Source organism: Pleurodeles waltl, chromosome 5 (assembly GCF_031143425.1).
Source record: "Pleurodeles waltl isolate 20211129_DDA chromosome 5, aPleWal1.hap1.20221129, whole genome shotgun sequence".
NCBI lineage: Eukaryota > Metazoa > Chordata > Amphibia > Caudata > Salamandridae > Pleurodeles > Pleurodeles waltl.
In genome coordinates, this window is record NC_090444.1 from 78,932,204 (window position 1) to 78,951,556 (window position 19,353).

The 19,353-nt window shown below is 43.4% G+C and overlaps 1 protein-coding gene across 7 annotated transcripts in view; it reads right to left on the reverse strand.

Annotated features, from left to right (window-relative positions):
- Positions 1-1,526: 1,526 nt before the first annotated feature.
- AGBL5 (AGBL carboxypeptidase 5) overlaps positions 1,527-19,353 on the reverse strand; it is a 358,598-nt gene continuing 340,771 nt past the window's right edge. For 4 of the 7 annotated variants that reach the window (XM_069233618.1, XM_069233616.1, XM_069233619.1 and 1 more), the window contains 4 exons: positions 16,638-16,675; positions 9,656-9,807; positions 5,651-5,754; positions 1,527-3,230 (listed from right to left, as the gene is read on the reverse strand). In XM_069233618.1, the coding sequence (XP_069089719.1) occupies positions 3,153-3,230; positions 5,651-5,754; positions 9,656-9,807; positions 16,638-16,675 (372 nt within the window). In that variant the 3' untranslated portion in view covers positions 1,527-3,152. Of the gene's footprint in view, positions 3,231-5,650; positions 5,755-9,655; positions 9,808-16,637; positions 16,676-19,353 lie in introns of those variants that run through there. The other 3 variants (XM_069233620.1, XM_069233621.1, XR_011203584.1) reach the window with 3 other exon arrangements.

Consider the following 19,353-nt stretch of genomic DNA (forward strand, 5'->3'; position numbering starts at 1 on the left):
GGACAGCCCCTAAGGTGTCCTGAGCTGAGGTGACTCTGACTTTTAGAAATCCTCCATCTTGCAGATGGAGGATTCCCCCAATAGGGTTAGGATTGTGACCCCCTCCCCTTGGGAGGAGGCACAAAGAGGGTGTACCCACCCTCAGGGCTAGTAGCCATTGGCTACTAACCCCCCAGACCTAAACACGCCCTTAAATTTAGTATTTAAGGGCTACCCTGAACCCTAGAAAATTAGATTTCCTGAAACTACAAGAAGAAGGATTGCCTAGCTGAAAAACCCCTGCAGAGGAAGATCAGAAGACGACAACTGCCTTGGCTCCAGAAACTCACCGGCCTGTCTCCTGCCTTCCAAAGATCCTGCTCCAGCGACGCCTTCCAAAGGGACCAGCGACCTCGACATCCTCTGAGGACTGCCCCTGCTTCGAAAAGACAAGAAACTCCCGAGGACAGCGGACCTGCTCCAAGAAAAGCTGCAACTTTGTTTCCAGCAGCTTTAAAGAACCCTGCAAGCTCCCCGCAAGAAGCGTGAGACTTGCAACACTGCACCCGGCGACCCAGACTCGGCTGGTGGAGATCCAACACCTCAGGAGGGACCCCAGGACTACTCTAAGACTGTGAGTACAAAAACCTGTCCCCCCTGAGCCCCCACAGCGCCGCCTGCAGAGGGAATCCCGAGGCTTCCCCTGACCGCGACTCTTTGAATCCTAAGTCCCGACACCTGGGAGAGACCCTGCACCCGCAGCCCCCAGGACCTGAAGGACCGGACTTTCACTGGAGGAGTGACCCCCAGGAGTCCCTCTCCCTTGACCAAGTGGAGGTTTCCCCGAGGAACCCCCCCCTTGCCTGCCTGCAGCGCTGAAGAGATCCCTAGATCTCCCATTGACTTCCATTGCGAACCCGACGCTTGTTTCTACACTGCACCCGGCCGCCCCCGCGCCGCTGAGGGTGAAATTTCTGTGTGGGCTTGTGTCCCCCCCGGTGCCCTACAAAACCCCCCTGGTCTGCCCTCCGAAGACGCGGGTACTTACCTGCAAGCAGACCGGAACCGGGGCACCCCCTTCTCTCCATTCTAGCCTATGTGTTTTGGGCACCACTTTGAACTCTGCACCTGACCGGCCCTGAGCTGCTGGTGTGGTGACTTTGGGGTTGCTCTGAACCCCCAACGGTGGGCTACCTTGGACCAAGAACTGAACCCTGTAAGTGTCTTACTTACCTGGTAAAACTAACAAAAACTTACCTCCCCCAGGAACTGTGAAAATTGCACTGTGTCCACTTTTAAAGTAGCTATTTGTCAATAACTTGAAAAGTATACATGCAATTGAAATGATTCAAAGTTCCTAATGTACTTACCTGCAATACCTTTCAAACAAGATATTACATGTTAAATTTGAACCTGTGGTTCTTAAAATAAACTAAGAAAAGATATTTTTCTATAACAAAACCTATTGGCTGGATTTGTCTCTGAGTGTGTGTACCTCATTTATTGTCTATGTGTATGTACAACAAATGCTTAACACTACTCCTTGGATAAGCCTATTGCTCGACCACACTACCACAAAATAGAGCATTAGTATTATCTCTTTTTGCCACTATCTTACCTCTAAGGGGAACCCTTGGACTCTGTGCATACTATTCCTTACTTTGAAATAGTACATACAGAGCCAACTTCCTACAACTTTATTTTGTAATATTCCTAAACGTCTGTGGAAAGCGAACTTGTGTTAAAGGTAATTAACAAAAATGTTATATTCACAAAGGCACTAACAGCTTATCACGTGTGGGTGTCAATATATCTGCTTCAGTAATACTTTTGTAATACTCAAAGGATGCCCCATAGTGTGTGTCCAAGTCTGCACCGTTCATTGCGGCCCAGGATGCACAGCATGGTGGTGCTCAAAGAAGAGTGACACCTGAATGTACAAGACTAAAGTCTGAAAATAATACACTTAAATTATATTTGTATATGCTCCCTGTTATTTCCACATAAGATTTTGGATGCGTTTCAGGAAACAATATCCTGTCTCGATCCAGCAATGCGTTTTTTCTGCTGCATCCCGTCCACTGATGGATTCACCATTTTACATCTTTTAATGTAAGGCTTGCAAACCAAGCCACTAAAATACAATGACTTTGGCTATAGCCACTGTAAGAAAAAGGGCACTTCATAAGACTTTGGTATCTTTTTTGCATTTCCTTTGCATCATTTTGAAGTGCCATCTTCCAGCTTAGACCCCAAACTGGAAAAACGATGGTGATGCTTGTTGTAGGGAAGATGGGGTGATGTTCATCGTAATGGGATGGTGTTGGGTGTGTGTGTGTGTGTTGGGTGTGTGTTTTCTGTGTGGGAGTGTATAGTGGCAGCAATGAGTAAATGCATCTTTGTGCCTGTGCTTGGATCACATGGGTGATCTTGTCCTTACAGTGGTCTGGTGTCCAGTTTGCCTATCTATGTCCTAGATGTTTCAAAATTTAGTATTACATAAACCACTGTGTATTTTGTTTTCAATTGTGTCTGATAGGCTTGGACTAGCCCAACATACCATCCACTAGTGTGACTCATTGAAAGGTTGGTGCAGAGTGTCCTAAGCAGGCATACATAGTTGCTAAGTTTGTGCTGTTGAGAAGCAAGTTAACCATCACTGGTGAGGGCATTAAATGGTTCAGTGCTGGGAGTAAACACTACTTTTTTCAGTGTAGGACAACTACGTCTCCATGTTGGGGGAAAAAAGTGTCTAGAGGCATGGAACCAATGCATCGGTGCTGGAGAGACCACATGTGAGATGTTTTCATCCAGGCTGTATAGGGGCAAGAGGCAAGTGTTCTATCCTCATAATGTCTGTTAATCAGTATTTTGGAGGGTACACGGTAACTCAAGGTCATCTTTATGAGTCTTAAACATGGGTGGAATTCTGAAGAGAGTGTCCAATATTGTACACCAATAAGTTCAGCTCTAGATGATATCTCAGTTTGTGCAGTGAGTGCAATCCATAATGCTTAAAGGAGTCTTCTGTCTGGTAGAAAAGAAAGCAATGAGAAAAACTCTGATGTTTTCCACTGATATGTAATAACAAATTATATAGTAAAGGCGGAGACCAGTCCATATTGGGTTACAGGTAGACTGTGCTTGATGTTGTTTAGATGGCTGAACATCTGTCACGCCTCTGCACAAAAGGACAGGATGGCCTGATAGGTACAGATCTGGGAGGGCTCCACACAAACCTCAGAGCACTGCTGGAACAAAAGATAAAAGTTACTGATGCTACAAAGCTAGTGGAATGATGTAAAAAGTTTAATTCTAATATGCAAAGTTGTTAACACTAGGTGTATCCAAAATGGGTATTATGAAGCCCAGAAGGGCCTTTGTCAAAATGCTATACAGTTGGAATAAAAGCACACAGAAATCCGGCAGGTCTCTAAAATTTTGCCTCTGCCTGGGGACAAGAGTGTGAAATACATTGGAAAGAGAAGCCTTCAACACTGGACGCAATGGTAGTGTAAGGTGGATACTACGAGAAGCTACTTACCTGTAATATTGGGTTTGCAGCTTCGCACCTATCCCAGATCGACCCACTTTGCATTCTCCTGCCACGCGGTGCTGGAATTCAGAATAGTCTTTAAGCATGAACAGGCAGATGCAGATGTGGATCCTGGTATCATTGTGCTAGAGTAAACCTGCTCCAGGAGAATGTGGTTGCAGATCACAGCCATATGACCACTATGGTGCTTCCCATCTTGTAATCTTTTCTTCAGCCTCGTCACAGAAGTCCAAGTGTGACGAGTCTCGGTCACCCCTTGTAGGTTTCTCTATTGTTGGGTGCATAAGGTCCCTTTAATAATGCCTGATGGTATCTCACGTGATACACCTGTGTGTTGAACATTATCCAGCCATTAAGTAATGGCTCATCTTAACTTAATTTGTATGTAAAAAGTCTGGAAAAGTGTTTGATTAGCTCGTTTGGGCATCATTTAAATAACAACTATGACATGGGCAGACCAGGCTGCTTCCCATAGCCACAGACAGAATGGTTTCTTCAGGATTGAAATACCTCGCAAGGCTAACTCCTTGTGCATTAAAGAGGTCCATAAAAATGATTAGAACATTGGAAGTTGGCAGCTCCATTGAAAACAATGGAGTGCTGCGGGCTTTTACTGGCCGGTAAAGGCCCGCAGCGCCAACATTCCAATGTTCGCTTTGTTCACAGCAGGAGCTGTGAACAAAGCCTCATGGAGCCCAAGGGGATTTTAATCTCCTCGGGCCCCATGAGCAATTTGTTTTTTTAAATAGAACATTCTGCCCTGAGTGGCAGAATGTTCTAAGAGCCTTAGAACCCGCTGTAGCGGGCTCTACCGACTATTAAAGGCCCTTTCCCTTGTTAAATGCCTTCGCCGCGGGAGCAGGCCTTTAATATAGCCTTAGAACCCACCGTAGCGGGCTCTACCAGCCAGTAAAAGCCCGCAGCACTCCATTGTTTTCAATGGAGCTTCCAGCATTCCAATGTTCTAATAGACGGTAGAGCCCGCTACGGCGGATTCTAAGGCTATATTAAACTTGTCAATGCAGTAGCATACTAGTGTGTAAAAGATATTAGGGTGCTTATTCTGAATAGTTGCACTCTGTAAAAATGTATAACATTATAATGTAACACTAGAGAGAGCTAGTTTTTGTAAGCAGACAGAGGGTCCTGGTCTGGGATACAGGGTCCTGGTCCTGAGACGGAGCTACAGGGACGGAAGCAGGTCATCCTAGACCCTGCATCCTTCAGGGGACCATCACAAGGAGCTGAGGGGGGCAACAGTCACTGGGGTGCATTCTCTTTCATGAGATGGGGCTACAGGGACGGAAGCAGGTCATCCTAGACCCTGCATCTTTCACGGGACCATCACAATGAACTGAGGGGGCAACAGTCACTGGGGTGTATGTTGGGAATGTGCAGTTCCTCACCCTCTGAATGTGCAGACAGTGCTTAATTTGTAAAATAATGAGTGCCCGTGCCCAAAGTGCTGCTCAGGTGCCAGCAGCCGGTGCTATAATGTCAGCGCAGTGAATGACTAGGCTACGCGGGACTGACTCCACCTCAGGCCTCTTTCATCCTCTACCACACAATCCCTGCCTCTTTATCTCACTCTTGCAGGTTCCTGCTTTCTCCGTTTGTGGCAGGTTTTCCGTCTTTCTCTTCCTCCCTTCCAGTTTGTGTGTTTTTCCATCTCTTGCTCTCGTGAATTGTATGATGGAGAGAAATAAGTGCCAGTCCCCTAAAATGAGCATTGGTGCCCCTTACAAGCAAACACCGGCTCACATCAGGCACTGAGTACTGATTTCTTCCATGTGATGTATGTCTATGTAAGATGCCCCTCATTTTTCTTTTAAAGGAAGAAAATGTAAAACAGTTTAGTTAGCAGGGATGCTGTGTGTTTCGTAAAACGTTTTTTAAAATATTCATTTCATACATTTCTATTAGAAAAATAAAGCTTTTTTTTTTTTTTTTTTTTTTAATCTGAAGTCATTTTTTCTCTCAATTTCCAAAGTGTTGTGGGGACCGCACATGGGCAGGGTGTTTCATGGTTCTGAATATTAATATTGACCTAAGGGAGGCTTACAATTACAGTGGTGAACCTAACAGAGCCCCATCTCATCCCCTTGTGCTGTATACCTGCTCCAGGACTTCTTTGTCAGATGCTAAGAGCGCCTCGCCTGCCTTTGGTCTCAGAAGAGGCATGGATTTCACGCTCAAGGCTTTCACATCCCCTGGTATTTCTGTAAGAAAGAAGATTGGAGAACACACTGAACATAGGGTCTGGAATAGGGTCAATGCCTCGCCCTCTGAACATTACCATAATAGTCCACTTTCTTTCTTAGTGTGCCACTCTACCTTAAATGCCAACAATCGTGCTCTTGCCATGTCAGCTGAGGTGCTGTGCAGTTAAACCTCTTTACACATCCCAGTTTGACATTTTTGTATTTTCAAACTGTTTGTCCAGCTCCCTTGACTACATGTCAGTAAGAGCTTTTTCCTTAATAATGTAGCATTATGGCCAGCTGACATTCCGGCCACATAGGCCCTTGTTCAAGTGACACGGGTCTAAAGCGAAGGAGAAGGGCTTTAACAACTGATATACACTGACAGAAGGGCTACAATGCTTGTCGAACATAAAATCCACAGTTCAAGTGTTGGAAACAGAAAGGCAAACATTGGAATGTTGGAGCAGAAGCTCTGTGCGGCCATGATGGGCACTGAGCTGCTTCATTGTCCTCAGTGGAGCTCGCAACACTCCCCATGTTCAAAGATAGTGTTAAAGCCCGCTGCAAATGGCTACACTGGTTGTTAATGGCCTTCTCCTGATTTATACGGCCAATATGCCAAAAGCCTTAATACATTTTTTTCCACGGGCTATACCGGTTGTTAAAGGCCCTCTCCCTTGTTATAGGCGCTCAGCAGTAGCTCGGGCCTATAACTCAGGTTCGGGGCCTTTAACAATTGGTAAAGTCCTAGCCAGAGGGCTTTATGACTTTATTAAAGTCCAGGCGACTAAACAGAATATTGAACTTTAGTCATAGCTCTCTAATTGTTTTACAATTGTACTTCTCTTGATCGTTTAAAAACGGTTTGTTCCACTGGTGAAGCCAAATCATTTTAAACTCAATGCTTCCAAAGTACGAGCAGTGCAGTCAGGGGACAGGGATGGCCTCAAAGGTGTTTACAGAAAGCTACTGATGACAGAACTTAAGGTACAACTTTTGGAGCAATTAACATGTGCACGTAGGACTGTGCCCTGCACAAATACATGTTTTAAGCCAACAAATGTCCTGTTGGAGGCAGAGAGAACTTTACAATGGTCATCTTTTCAGTATTCGGCAACTTATTCATGCTCAATTAACAAAACATCTCTCTTTTCTATATCGCTGGGACTTGTTTTGTATCAGAGATTGTTAACATGTAATCATTTAGATAATAATGCTGCAAAGCATAGCATCCCAATAGTCAACATTCAACAGCTGTAGCCCTGGTAAGTTCTCTCTAAGTCAAGAGCTCATAGTGCAGGACGCTTTGTGTTTCATGAAATCAAGAGTTCATAGTGCAGGACACTTTGTGTTTCATGAAATCAAGAGCTCATAGTGCAGGACGCTTTGTGTTTCATGAAATCAAGAGTTCATAGTGCAGGACGCTTTGTGTTTCATGAAATCAAGAGTTCATAGTGCAGGACGCTTTGTGTTTCATGAAATCAAGAGTTCATAGTGCAGGACGCTTTGTGTTTCATGAAATCAAGAGCTCATAGTGCAGGACGCTTTGTGTTTCATGACACTTTGTGTTTCATGAAATCAAGAGCTCATAGTGCAGGACGCTTTGTGTTTCATGACACTTTGTGTTTAATGAAATCAAGAGCTCATAGTGCAGGACGCTTTGTGTTTAATGAAATCAAGAGTTCATAGTGCAGGACACTTTGTGTTTCATGAAATCAAGAGCTCATAGTGCAGGACGCTTTGTGTTTCATGAAATCAAGAGTTCATAGTGCAGGACGCTTTGTCTTTCATGAAATCAAGAGCTCATAGTGCAGGACACTTTGTGTTTCATGAAATCAAGAGCTCATAGTGCAGGACGCTTTGTGTTTCATGAAATCAAGAGCTCATAGTGCAGGACGCTTTGTGTTTCATGACACTTTGTGTTTCATGAAATCAAGAGCTCATAGTGCAGGACGCTTTGTGTTTCATGACACTTTGTGTTTAATGAAATCAAGAGCTCATAGTGCAGGACGCTTTGTGTTTAATGAAATCAAGAGTTCATAGTGCAGGACACTTTGTGTTTCATGAAATCAAGAGCTCATAGTGCAGGACGCTTTGTGTTTCATGAAATCAAGAGTTCATAGTGCAGGACGCTTTGTGTTTCATGAAATCAAGAGCTCATAGTGCAGGACACTTTGTGTTTCATGAAATCAAGAGCTCATAGTGCAGGACACTTTGTGTTTCATGAAATCAAGAGTTCATAGTGCAGGACGCTTTGTGTTTCATGAAATCAAGAGTTCATAGTGCAGGACGCTTTGTGTTTCATGAAATCAAGAGTTCATAGTGCAGGACGCTTTGTGTTTCATGAAATCAAGAGTTCATAGTGCAGGACACTTTGTGTTTCATGACGCTTTGTGTTTCATGAAATCAAGAGCTCATAGTGCAGAACGCTTTGTGTTTCATGAAATCAAGAGCTCATAGTGCAGGACGCTTTGTGTTTCATGAAATCAAGAGCTCATAGTGCAGAACGCTTTGTGTTTCATGACGCTTTGTGTTTCATGAAATCAAGAGCTCATAGTGCAGAACGCTTTGTGTTTCATGAAATCAAGAGCTCATAGTGCAGGACGCTTTGTGTTTCATGAAATCAAGAGCTCATAGTGCAGAACGCTTTGTGTTTCATGAAATCAAGAGCTCATAGTGCAGAACGCTTTGTGTTTCATGACACTTTGTGTTTCATGAAATCAAGAGCTCATAGTGCAGAACGCTTTGTGTTTCATGAAATCAAGAGCTCATAGTGCAGAACGCTTTGTGTTTCATGAAATCAAGAGTTCATAGTGCAGAACGCTTTGTGTTTCATGACGCTTTGTGTTTCATGAAATCAAGAGCTCATAGTGCAGAACGCTTTGTGTTTCATGAAATCAAGAGCTCATAGTGCAGAACGCTTTGTGTTTCATGACACTTTGTGTTTCATGAAATCAAGAGCTCATAGTGCAGAACGCTTTGTGTTTCATGAAATCAAGAGTTCATAGTGCAGAACACTTTGTGTTTCATGAAATCAAGAGTTCATAGTGCAGGACACTTTGTGTTTCATGACGCTTTGTGTTTCATGAAATCAAGAGCTCATAGTGCAGAACGCTTTGTGTTTCATGAAATCAAGAGCTCATAGTGCAGAACGCTTTGTGTTTCATGACACTTTGTGTTTCATGAAATCAAGAGCTCATAGTGCAGAACGCTTTGTGTTTCATGAAATCAAGAGTTCATAGTGCAGAACGCTTTGTGTTTCATGAAATCAAGAGTTCATAGTGCAGAACGTTTTTTGTGTAATGAAATCAAGAGTTCATAGTGCAGAACGCTTTTTGTGTAATGAAATCAAGAGTTCATAGTGTGGAACACTTTGTGTTTAATGAAATCAGGAGTTCATAGTGCAGACCACTATTTGTGTAATGAAATCAAGAGTTCATAGTGCAGAACGCTTTTTGTGTACTGAAATCAAGAGTTCATAGTGCAGAACGCTTTCTGTGTAATGAAATCAAGAGTTCATAGTGCAGAACGCTTTTTGTGTAATGAAATCAAGAGTTCATAGTGCAGAATACTTTGTGTTTAATGTTGTATGTGATGATTAAACAACAATTTCCCAGTAATGCTGAGGTTGTATGGCAATCCCGTGTATGGAAGATGCGCTCACAATGCTATCTTTAGATTTTGTAGAGAGCTCTGGGGTCGCATCAAAGACCAGACAAAAAGAAGGTTTGAGTACATCAGCAGCAAATGCCTCATCTAAACAATTATGGCACTAGGAGTGTCATTGTATATGTGACAGGTGCTTTAAACATAAAAGAAAGCTGTAAATGCTGACGGCAAGGTGGAAGACCGAAGCTAGTGGCCAATGTTTCCCACAACGGCACTGGCTGTTACAACCAAAGTCTAGCAGCCCCACCTGTTAGAGACCTCTGTTTCAGGAGCCCGTTGGGCGAGTACTTCCAGACTCTCAGGATGGGCTCCCCGCTACCATGTTGGAGGGAGGTCGGCGAGTGTGGCAGCCCGTTCTTCCTCACCGGAATCCGACTGGGCCGCAAGGGAGGCACTGAGCTGCAAGCCACCGAGAAAACAAGAGAGCATCAACCAAGAGCAAAATCCAAATGGAATTTCAAAAACTCACTGGCGCAGGACACCTGTGACATGAAAACATGGTAAACTAGTTTCCGATAAACTGAACCCAAATGACAGGTCAGAATGGTAATTAGAGTGTGTCATATTATATAATTGATATCCAGCACATTACTGCCTAAGACGTTACTTTATAGTACATGTCACCATGTTTGTTGACTGGGAGCCAGTGGCAGTGTCCACTACATGATCAATTACGTTTTTATTTGCCTTTCTAGAATTTGGATCAATTTAAAATTTTAATAAGGAGGTTTAAATACAAAATGACAAACAATGAAAAGGGAAATTGTACCTCACAATCAATGATGGCACTGTTTACAAAACTAAGGGTTTGGTAAATCAACAGCATTCATAGCAACTCTTCAGTTTTTAATGGACACACAAGCAACTTCATTGTTGATGATGCAGATAAATGTCTTTGCCTCCTTCTAAAAAAAATCATGTATGTTATATTTATGCATCCTATCGCAATGCACTTGGACTGCTCGGACCATTCTTCTACGGATATCCTGTTTACAGATTTTAGGTCCTGGATCCAAATGTTTTTGTCACCTACTTCTAGCCAAAACAAAGTATTACAGCAAAGAGCGCGGGCATTCTGTTACAACAGATCAGGACATGTTATTCATCACATGGTTCTTAGCATCCTTCACCAGACGCCTAATTTCCATGCCCAGGGCATGGATGGCTTTGGGCTCAAAACACTGGGGTAACTTGCTGCACCGTGTTGAGTGAAAGAGCACAGTAGAAATGCACCACAGTTGCAAAGATCTGGCACATTTCTGCTCCCTCCTTGCGCTGGGCGCAGCCTAGCACCTCTGTAGGCATCCTAGCACCATGCTGCAAGGGTGCCTGCGCAGGACTGTGATGCTGCAGGGACACCTCCCTGCACAAAAACAAGCCTTAGGGGCAGTTTCTTCATTCTCTGTGTACTGCAGCTCACGGAAAGAGGAAATAATGAGAACAAAAGAAGACATTTCTCCTCCTAAAATACCTTTCTGACTAGCAAACAATCATACACAAAGTGTAAGTTTACCTTTGTGAATAGCAAACAATCATACACAAAGTGTCAGTTTACCTTTGTGAATAGCAAACAATCATACACAAAGTGTCAGTTTACCTTTGTGACTAGCAAACAATCATACACAAAGTGTCAGTTTACCTTTGTGACTAGCAAACAATCATACACAGGACTCAGGCTGTGGGGTTTAAATTCTCTCATCAAGAGGAATGCCTTATTGAAATGGTTGTACACGAGTGGGACAGAAGTAGTGCTACGCCGAAGCACATTTGCAAACTGCTGATGTTCCTAGGCTGAGATCTAAGCGCTACGCTCTATACTACCACCCCACATCACAGGCCAGAACTAAGCGGGTTGGGCACTTGCTTCAAGTGGGAATCGACGTTCAGTGACAAGAAGGGTAGAATAAGAACTCGTTATATGCACACCTCTTGCCAATGGTTGCGAGATTCATGGCGGGCGGTGTAAGAACTGGGGGGATGGGGTGCTGTGTTGGACTCAGCCTCAGATAGATCCTCTAATGCGACCTCCGACCAGATGGCCAGCTGATCTGAATCTTGAACATGTGACGCTCACCCCCATCATGCGGAGAGAGATTACACTCTTCTTTCCAGTGTTCACAGATGCTGATCTCACACTTCCTGGATTCAGATCTCAGTGTTCCCTTTATGGGATGGGATGGGTTGTACCTGTGACCACAGGGACACAAAACATTTACCACCCCCCCCCAGTAACAATGACACTAGCTTGAGATAGACCGAACCCGCAATCCACATGTATCTGGAAAGTGAATGATTGAGCTTTTTGTGACCTGCTACTAAAAGGGAGGCTATACAAAGCCGTTCAGAATTATTTGGCTGTAAATGTGACAGAATGAATGCTGTGGGCCATGGTATGAGGTGCTGTGAGAGCTGTCCTGAGAGGGGAAATGGAGGGGCGAGGCTTACTGCCCATGTCTAAATTTATGAGCCTGGTAAAGAGGAGACGAAATGACCTAAAGGGTGAAGTTTCTAAACCAGAACATATAAAAACTTGTTCTAGATGGGTGTATCGTGACCTTGGGAAGGCTGTGGGGGTGGTGGTGGTGAAGGCCCTTCTTACTAAGGAGACATCACCCGCAAATTATTAGACATAAAGCTGTGAAAAAGGTGTCAAAGGATAGACTACTGGCTTACAAAATCAGCCTAGTCAAAGCCTGCAACTTCATACAGTCGATCCGAGAAACAGGAGGTTCTATCCACACCTGTGATAAAGATGTGAAAGGCGTTGTCCCTCAATTCTACTCCATCTTCTACCAAGCTGAACCTGCAGACCCCGCTCACCAAGACACACATTCAGCACACTTGGGCTTCCTGTTGATCACACCCAAGATGCTATACGGACTCGATTAACCTATCCCGAAAATTAGGTCTGCATCGCAATCAAAAATCTTCTGAAGGACAAAGCCCTTGGACCCGATTGAGTTTCCACCCTCATTATACAAGGCATTTTGCAAAATATTATCCCACATGAACAAAGTTTTCTATTCTTTCTATGACACAGGACTGGTAAGACCCATTATGGAGGAATCCACTTTGACTTTGCTGATGAAGCTGGCAAAAAACAACCATAAATGTGCATTTCCTACCGACTGGTAGCATTGCTAAACTCAGCCATGCCTTCTCTTGCTTCACGTCGAGAAGGAGATCAACTGTGGCTTGGAGATTTCCAGATAACATTTTAGACAAGATCCAGCCGTGGGCCAAGGATTCTGCTTTATAACAAAGCCAACCTTAAACGACCATCCAGAAGATTGAATGTTTACTTCCATCTGTCAGATCCCATCGTTCTTACTACAGGCGTGACACAGAGTTGCCACCGGTCATCTTGGTCCTTTTTCTTACAATGCAACCCTTGGCACAATATATACAAAACAATCGGGTTTTCAAGATCTATATACAAAAGCTGGCCAACTCAAGCTGGCATTGTTCACCAATATTGTCTACTTTTTGTCCAAATCCTCCACTGCCCTACTGGAATTGATGCATGAACTGCAAGGGCTCAAAGAGGTGTCAGATTTTAGAATTAACTATGAATGTCTGGAGGTGATTGCTATAAATAGGGAAGATGATGATCACATATTTTATTGTTAGGGCTTCAGCTTAGGCATAGAATACTTGGGAGTGGTTCTTCTCTCTGTCCCTTCCCAGGCATATGACGGCAATTTCCCACCTTTGCTGGAAGTCCTGTTCAAGAGTATTTACAGGTGGGGTACACTAGAAATTCCTTGGATAGGAGCAGTCAATTGTATAACCATCAATTTCTTGCCTTGTTTGCGCTAAGTGGTCATGTCCCTTCTAAATCAATTTCTTGTAGAAACAGTAAAAATCATACAAAAAAACTCTGGAAAAATAAACCGCCACAGGTGTGTAAACCAATATTCTTTAAGGCACTCTACGAAGGGCAGCTGGGAGTTCCAGGAGTAGGTAGGAACATCTTTGCACCTGGTCTGTCCTGATTGTTCCCGCCCTGTGGTAAGCCCTGATATAAACTAGAGCAGGAAGTGTGCAAACAGATCTGTTATTGATGCCCACAGCAACACACTACTACTGTCGACTACAATCACCTGACATACTGGAATCGAGAGGTGATAAAGTGTTTGATAACTAGCTACTCTTCTCTTTTGCTATCGATTGTGCATAATACAGATTTTATCACAAGAATGACTGACAAGGAATACTTGAGGTGGGCGGGTAGAAGTCCACCCACACTGGGGAATTGTTTAATGAAGGGACCCACAAGGACAGGATGCCAAATTATGCTGCCCACCAGCTAAGGAAGAAACAAATGATCAAACACCCAATAGCTGGTGATGTTTCTTTTGCTCTCCAGTTGCAAGATTAGAACGTTCCTAGATCAACCCACAGCCAGAGAATGACTATTCATTTTGGCATCAACTGTATGCACCGAAGTAGGACAAAATACATCATGTGCTTACCACAACCAGGGAAGGTCTTCCCTTGCTGGCCAACATCTTTACAGATGGTTATCACACACAGTACTCTCACGCTACCCGTCAACAGACAATGTCTGCTTGTGTCGTCCACCATGGAATAAAAACTCCTGCACTACCTACCAGCATGGCGAGTTGTGCCAGTGACTATTCAGGCTGACGTGGACAGTTCTAGATTACCCACCACACAGAAAGCATCCCCTTGTGCACCCAACCATCCAGGAAAACAAGGAGAAGAGCAAACAAATTGTTTTATTTATTGACAACAGATGTCGAACTGTTCCGGGTGGCAGGAAAGAACAAAGAAGCAGGGCTCTGCTTGAAAACCTCTGAGGATGCATAGATTTCACCTAAATAGGGACACAGAGGAAGAATACTGGATACTATTGTACATTGAATCAAACCATTCACTCTCATAAGCACACAGAGCTTGGGCACTGTTTTAGAACTCCCTAACTTTCTCATGATTGTCAGACACAAAAACATCTAATAAGCACATCAATGCCTTGATTCATTCATGACCTTAGAGCTTTGCCCTCTGGGAGGTAATGAGAACGGTTATGTGATTTCAAAAAGTTAAAAATCTCTTTAGCTTTACATCACTGCTTAGTGAATAATAAGAACAAACTATTATTCTCATTCAAGTTCTTGCTATACAGCAGTTTTCCAACTATGCCTACAACTGCAAGTCTAGTGTTGTACATGGTCACACGCGTGGACAGTGAGTGGATTACAAGTTACATTGTGATGGATTAAGATTCCTTCCTATGGGCTGATCTTCAGATGAGAAGATAACATGTGCAGAAGTGGGGCACAAGCAACCTTGCGTAGATACTCCTGGTATTATTTGTTCAAGCACTAGGTTTGGAGACCTACAGGAGACTGCGTTAGCTTGTCTCGCACCCCGTCCCTGGACTATTGGACAAGGCTTCACCTGAGGGGTGAGAGATTAACTAAACCAGTGGTATGCGGATTCTGGAAGGATGTCTCTAAGATCTAACAGATTTTTAGATAAAAATATTGCTCCTTAGAATAATAGCCCATTCCGAGTGACTGTCAGTTTTAAACATAATAGTGGCTTGTTTTTTGTGACTCCTCACAGCAAAGTAGGGGAACCTATAAATGATAACTACCCTCAAAATGAGTCTCTAGAAGGATCTCAGGGAAGATCTATACTAGACCACCCCTAGACACCTGAGCCCATACATGGATCCGTGAGCCCCCCGTTAGGTTTCCCTGCTCTGAGGGTTCCCGTCTAGACACAGGAGTCTGGGGAAGAAGGGAAATGAGCTCGGAGGTTCCGGATTTATTTCAACTCATCTCAAAATAGCACTGAAGAAAAGGCCATGAACTCAGTTCTACTGACAGACTGACAGAGACATGGACAGACAGCAAGGAAACAAGCTCACGATGCACATTTATGTTGTTAACCCAGATATAGAAAGTATAAGGCGAATGTTGTAGAACATCTTCAGAGTATTTCCCTTCGTGTAGCTCTCGTCCAGGCACCCAGTATTAGGAATCTCCATTATGGACTGTACATTAGCAGACATTGCCATCCCATGTAGGGGTTATTTAACACACAGCCCAGATCAAGATTATTTAATTTATGGAGCAATCTACAATAATTTGAGTAACAGAACAAGCAGGTCAAGAACATCAGGTTCCATTGACTTTAGAGAGGGTTCGGAGATTCCCTCAAGAGCTCAAGCAAATAAATGTGAGCACTGGGACAAATACACAAAGTAGGAGGGGAGTGAACTGTTTAAAGGAGGAGTTTCCACAATTTAAGACCATGTGAGGGCACGTTGGCATGAAAGAGCCACAAGTAGCATCATGGATACAGAAAAGTGTGAACAAATGTGCAACATAGTGTGTTAATTTAAAGAAAAGGCAGAGGAGGTGGGCCTAAATACAGAATAGATGCCAATCCAAGGAAACAAGATGGGAGAGATGCAAGACTGAAAAGAGAGATTGAACATAAGTCAAATAGAGGCACAGAAACTAGACTTGTAGGGGTGAACATGGAGAATCTAAACATGAAGCAGATAACACTAGCCAAGACAAGCGAAGACAAAGTCAGAACTTTGGCTGTTTACAAGTCGTGGTGAGGTAGATGTACATGGGGTGGGTTGATATCTGGGAGATGAAACTTCAGATAAAATTACTGATGAACTGCTATGGTACTGCAAAAAGATGAGGATTTGAGAGGAGTGGTGTAGATGAAAAGCTGAATGAATAACAGTAGAACCTCAAGACACACATGATGATGAAGGAAAATGGGAGAAAGACCAGAGCAGGGCACAACATTGGAACAGTCAGAAAGAGAAGATGAGAATCAAGGGACAACAGTGACAGAGTACGAGCAAAGGAAAGGGTTCTCAGTTACCAGGATTCTGCAAAGGCTAAACCTGCAGCCTCACAGCCACTTCAGAAGGTGCTCCTCAGTGACCCTGGATGGATTAATGGCACGTGGACTTGCCATATCTCATACTGAACAATCTAAGATTCAAGAACCCTGAATCATAGCATGCTCTGTGTGCCTTAAATACCTTGCTTTCAACAAATTACTTTCTCATGAGGTTCAATTTAATATCTAGAAAAATAAATTTGGAAGATTTCTGCAATTCAGGGACGAATCACTAGTCTCATGCAACATACGGGCACAAAAAACAAACACAAAGGCTCATCTTTTCATTACAAAGAGGAAAAAAGCATCCGATCACAATGAACATTTACCTTGAAAGCGGCTCGTCCTTCTGTTTAGTACCCCTTTTCTGGAAATAATAAAAATTAGAGAATAATGGTCATGGGTGAATAATGAAGTGATTACAGCAGCACTCAGAGGCACAGACAGCGACACTTGAAATGACACCAGGAACAACACGCAGCTAATGGCAACCAGTTGGATGAAGAGGGACCATAACGTGGTCATCAAACATTGGGATCAGTCCATCTATCAGAGACTGAGCACTCACTCAACCATGGCATATGACAGCTCCAGCTCCCTACTCCTCTGTGGTGCATTGCCTTCCTTCAAAATGTCCTAGGTCTGCTCTCACTCATCAGTGTTCTACCAACATCTCCCCGCACATCATCTTCTGCTGCCAAAGGACAACAGGCATCGAAGGCACACAGAAGATGGCAAAACGCCCCTGTGCAGATGCGACTGTATCGCTGCTTGTTCCAGGTAAAGCATCTCCATAGCACGGTCTCATTATCCAGAGCTGCACACATTGCTTTTATCTTCACCTACTTTCTATGGAGCCTGCTTTCTCCAGGGACCACTACAAGTCCTTCCATCTAACCAGCAGCATCCAAACTCTTTCTCTTGATAGTAACAAGTACTGCTGTACAATTTATATATCAGATGGCTGGTTGTTTAAGACCATCAGCTCTGCTACAAAGGTACTGCCGGTCCACAGCAATGTTATGAGCTCTAATTCCGACTCTCGCGTCACTGATGCCCAGTAGTGATTTTCATACAACTCCTCTCTTGTCGCCCCACCCAACACCTGTTTAGAGTTCTTTCAATGCTGCTTTCACTATGGAAAACGAAGTAACACGAATAAAATGAAAAAAAACTACTATGCACTGAAGTTGACAAGCTGCTGGGCACTTCAAGCAGGCAACTCCTAGCAACGATACCAAGACTTACTTTGTAGAATTTATTTAGACATTTTAGTGAGAGTGCTTCTGCAATATCCTCCACTGATATTAAACCAAATTCTAATCTTGTAGGCTGAATTACATTCTATTTGGTTATTTGTAAGACTGGCTTCTGGCATTTCTCTTAGGTGACATCACTAACACATTTCTGATCCAGGTTATAGACCAAGTGTTCATACAGTGCACCCTAAAAAAACTTACCTTAGTAAATCTTTTACAAAGGAATTAAGACAGCTCCCCATGGACTCTATTGAACCTCCTCCTCAGTGTTGGCACATCTGTCTGGTGCGTCCTGGGCACCGGTTGTGCCTTTCATGCAACTTTACAAGTACAAATGATTGCAAGATATGTGTAGACAGCCACGTTTTCCAATCCCCTGCTCATGGATACTCCATTTGTGTTCCCTTGGACTCTTTAGGGAATAGTTTAATTTGATCTCCTTGTGAATAATTCTCCAGAAAGTGTGCATTTAAAGTAATAAGCAAAAGACTTTGACTGTCCTTGCACCCTTATCATTGCCCGGCCAAGAAGCCGCAGATTGTCACTGTACAATAAGGTACTTCATTTAGAAAGAATGTGGTATTTCTAATATGCTCACTCTAAAATAATGAGCAGTGTCTGCCACTCAGCAGATAGGAAGAACCCGTGCATTACTCTCCACTTTTTAAACTAAGGAACCTTCCTCAGTTTAGATGTAAAAATTGTGTACCTTGATAACGGTGGTTCTGCTGGATATCACAACCCTCTAAAGATACTTTATCTCTGAATTATCACACCTGAAGTCACCTGGCGAGGAGCCAACGAGGAACCTTTATTATTCTTCTTCAAACACGCTTGATGATCTTGTAACACCACTTATGTCCAAGGAGTTATCAAGCAGGCATCAAAACTCTTAGCACGTATATGGTGTTGAACCACCTGAAAGCCTTCATCTCCAAGAATTTTCCAGTTCATTCGGCGTCAGAAGATCAAACTAGTGGGAGGTGACGTAGGTTGGTGGTGCAAAAAGTCTGCAGCGGGAACACAATATCCTTTAAAACAAAATTCTTCCACTTTGAAAAATTACCCAGAAAATGATTAAACAAATTCATGCAGAGGAGTCTCAGAGGAGCAAAAAGATGCTAAGCTACCTCCAATTATAATGAACCACTCATCTTCTAAACAACATATCCGCCATGTCAATCGAGTCAACGCAATAATGTTTTGAAGGGGTCGGAAAACAAAATAGGGCCTGACTTGCCCCTGCTTTGCACCTCTTTCAAGATGGCAGTAGTGACCACTGTCCTCCTTGTAAGATGTGCAACTGTTACTTGTGTCGGAGGCCTGTTGGCTCCTATCATTGTCTGCTGCGTGTCACATCCTTGGCAGATATTCCATAATCTGCCTGGCACTCCTGTGCTACATATGTTGAGAACATGTAGTGAAATAGCCCTTTTCAGAACTACACTGTGCAATCTCTATTCACTTTAAGTTGGTGCAACATGATTGGTTTGCTAAGATGGAACTATGTCACCATCTCAGAAAATAATGTATGGTGATTCGGACGGTAACCTGTAGTTCATTCATGCTCCCAGCTTAAGTTACCAATGCCTCCAAAATACAGATTTGGGGGTGAAATACTTCAAATCACATCAACGCAAGTGCTCCAAAGACAGAGTCATCAACAGGGCTGACATTAAGTTGAGGTTCCACTGAGCAGTAATGGAACCTGCTCCACACACCCATCAAAAATTGGGACGCCACCAGGATCACAAAAAAGAAGGCACAAATGTTCCCACAAAAAGAT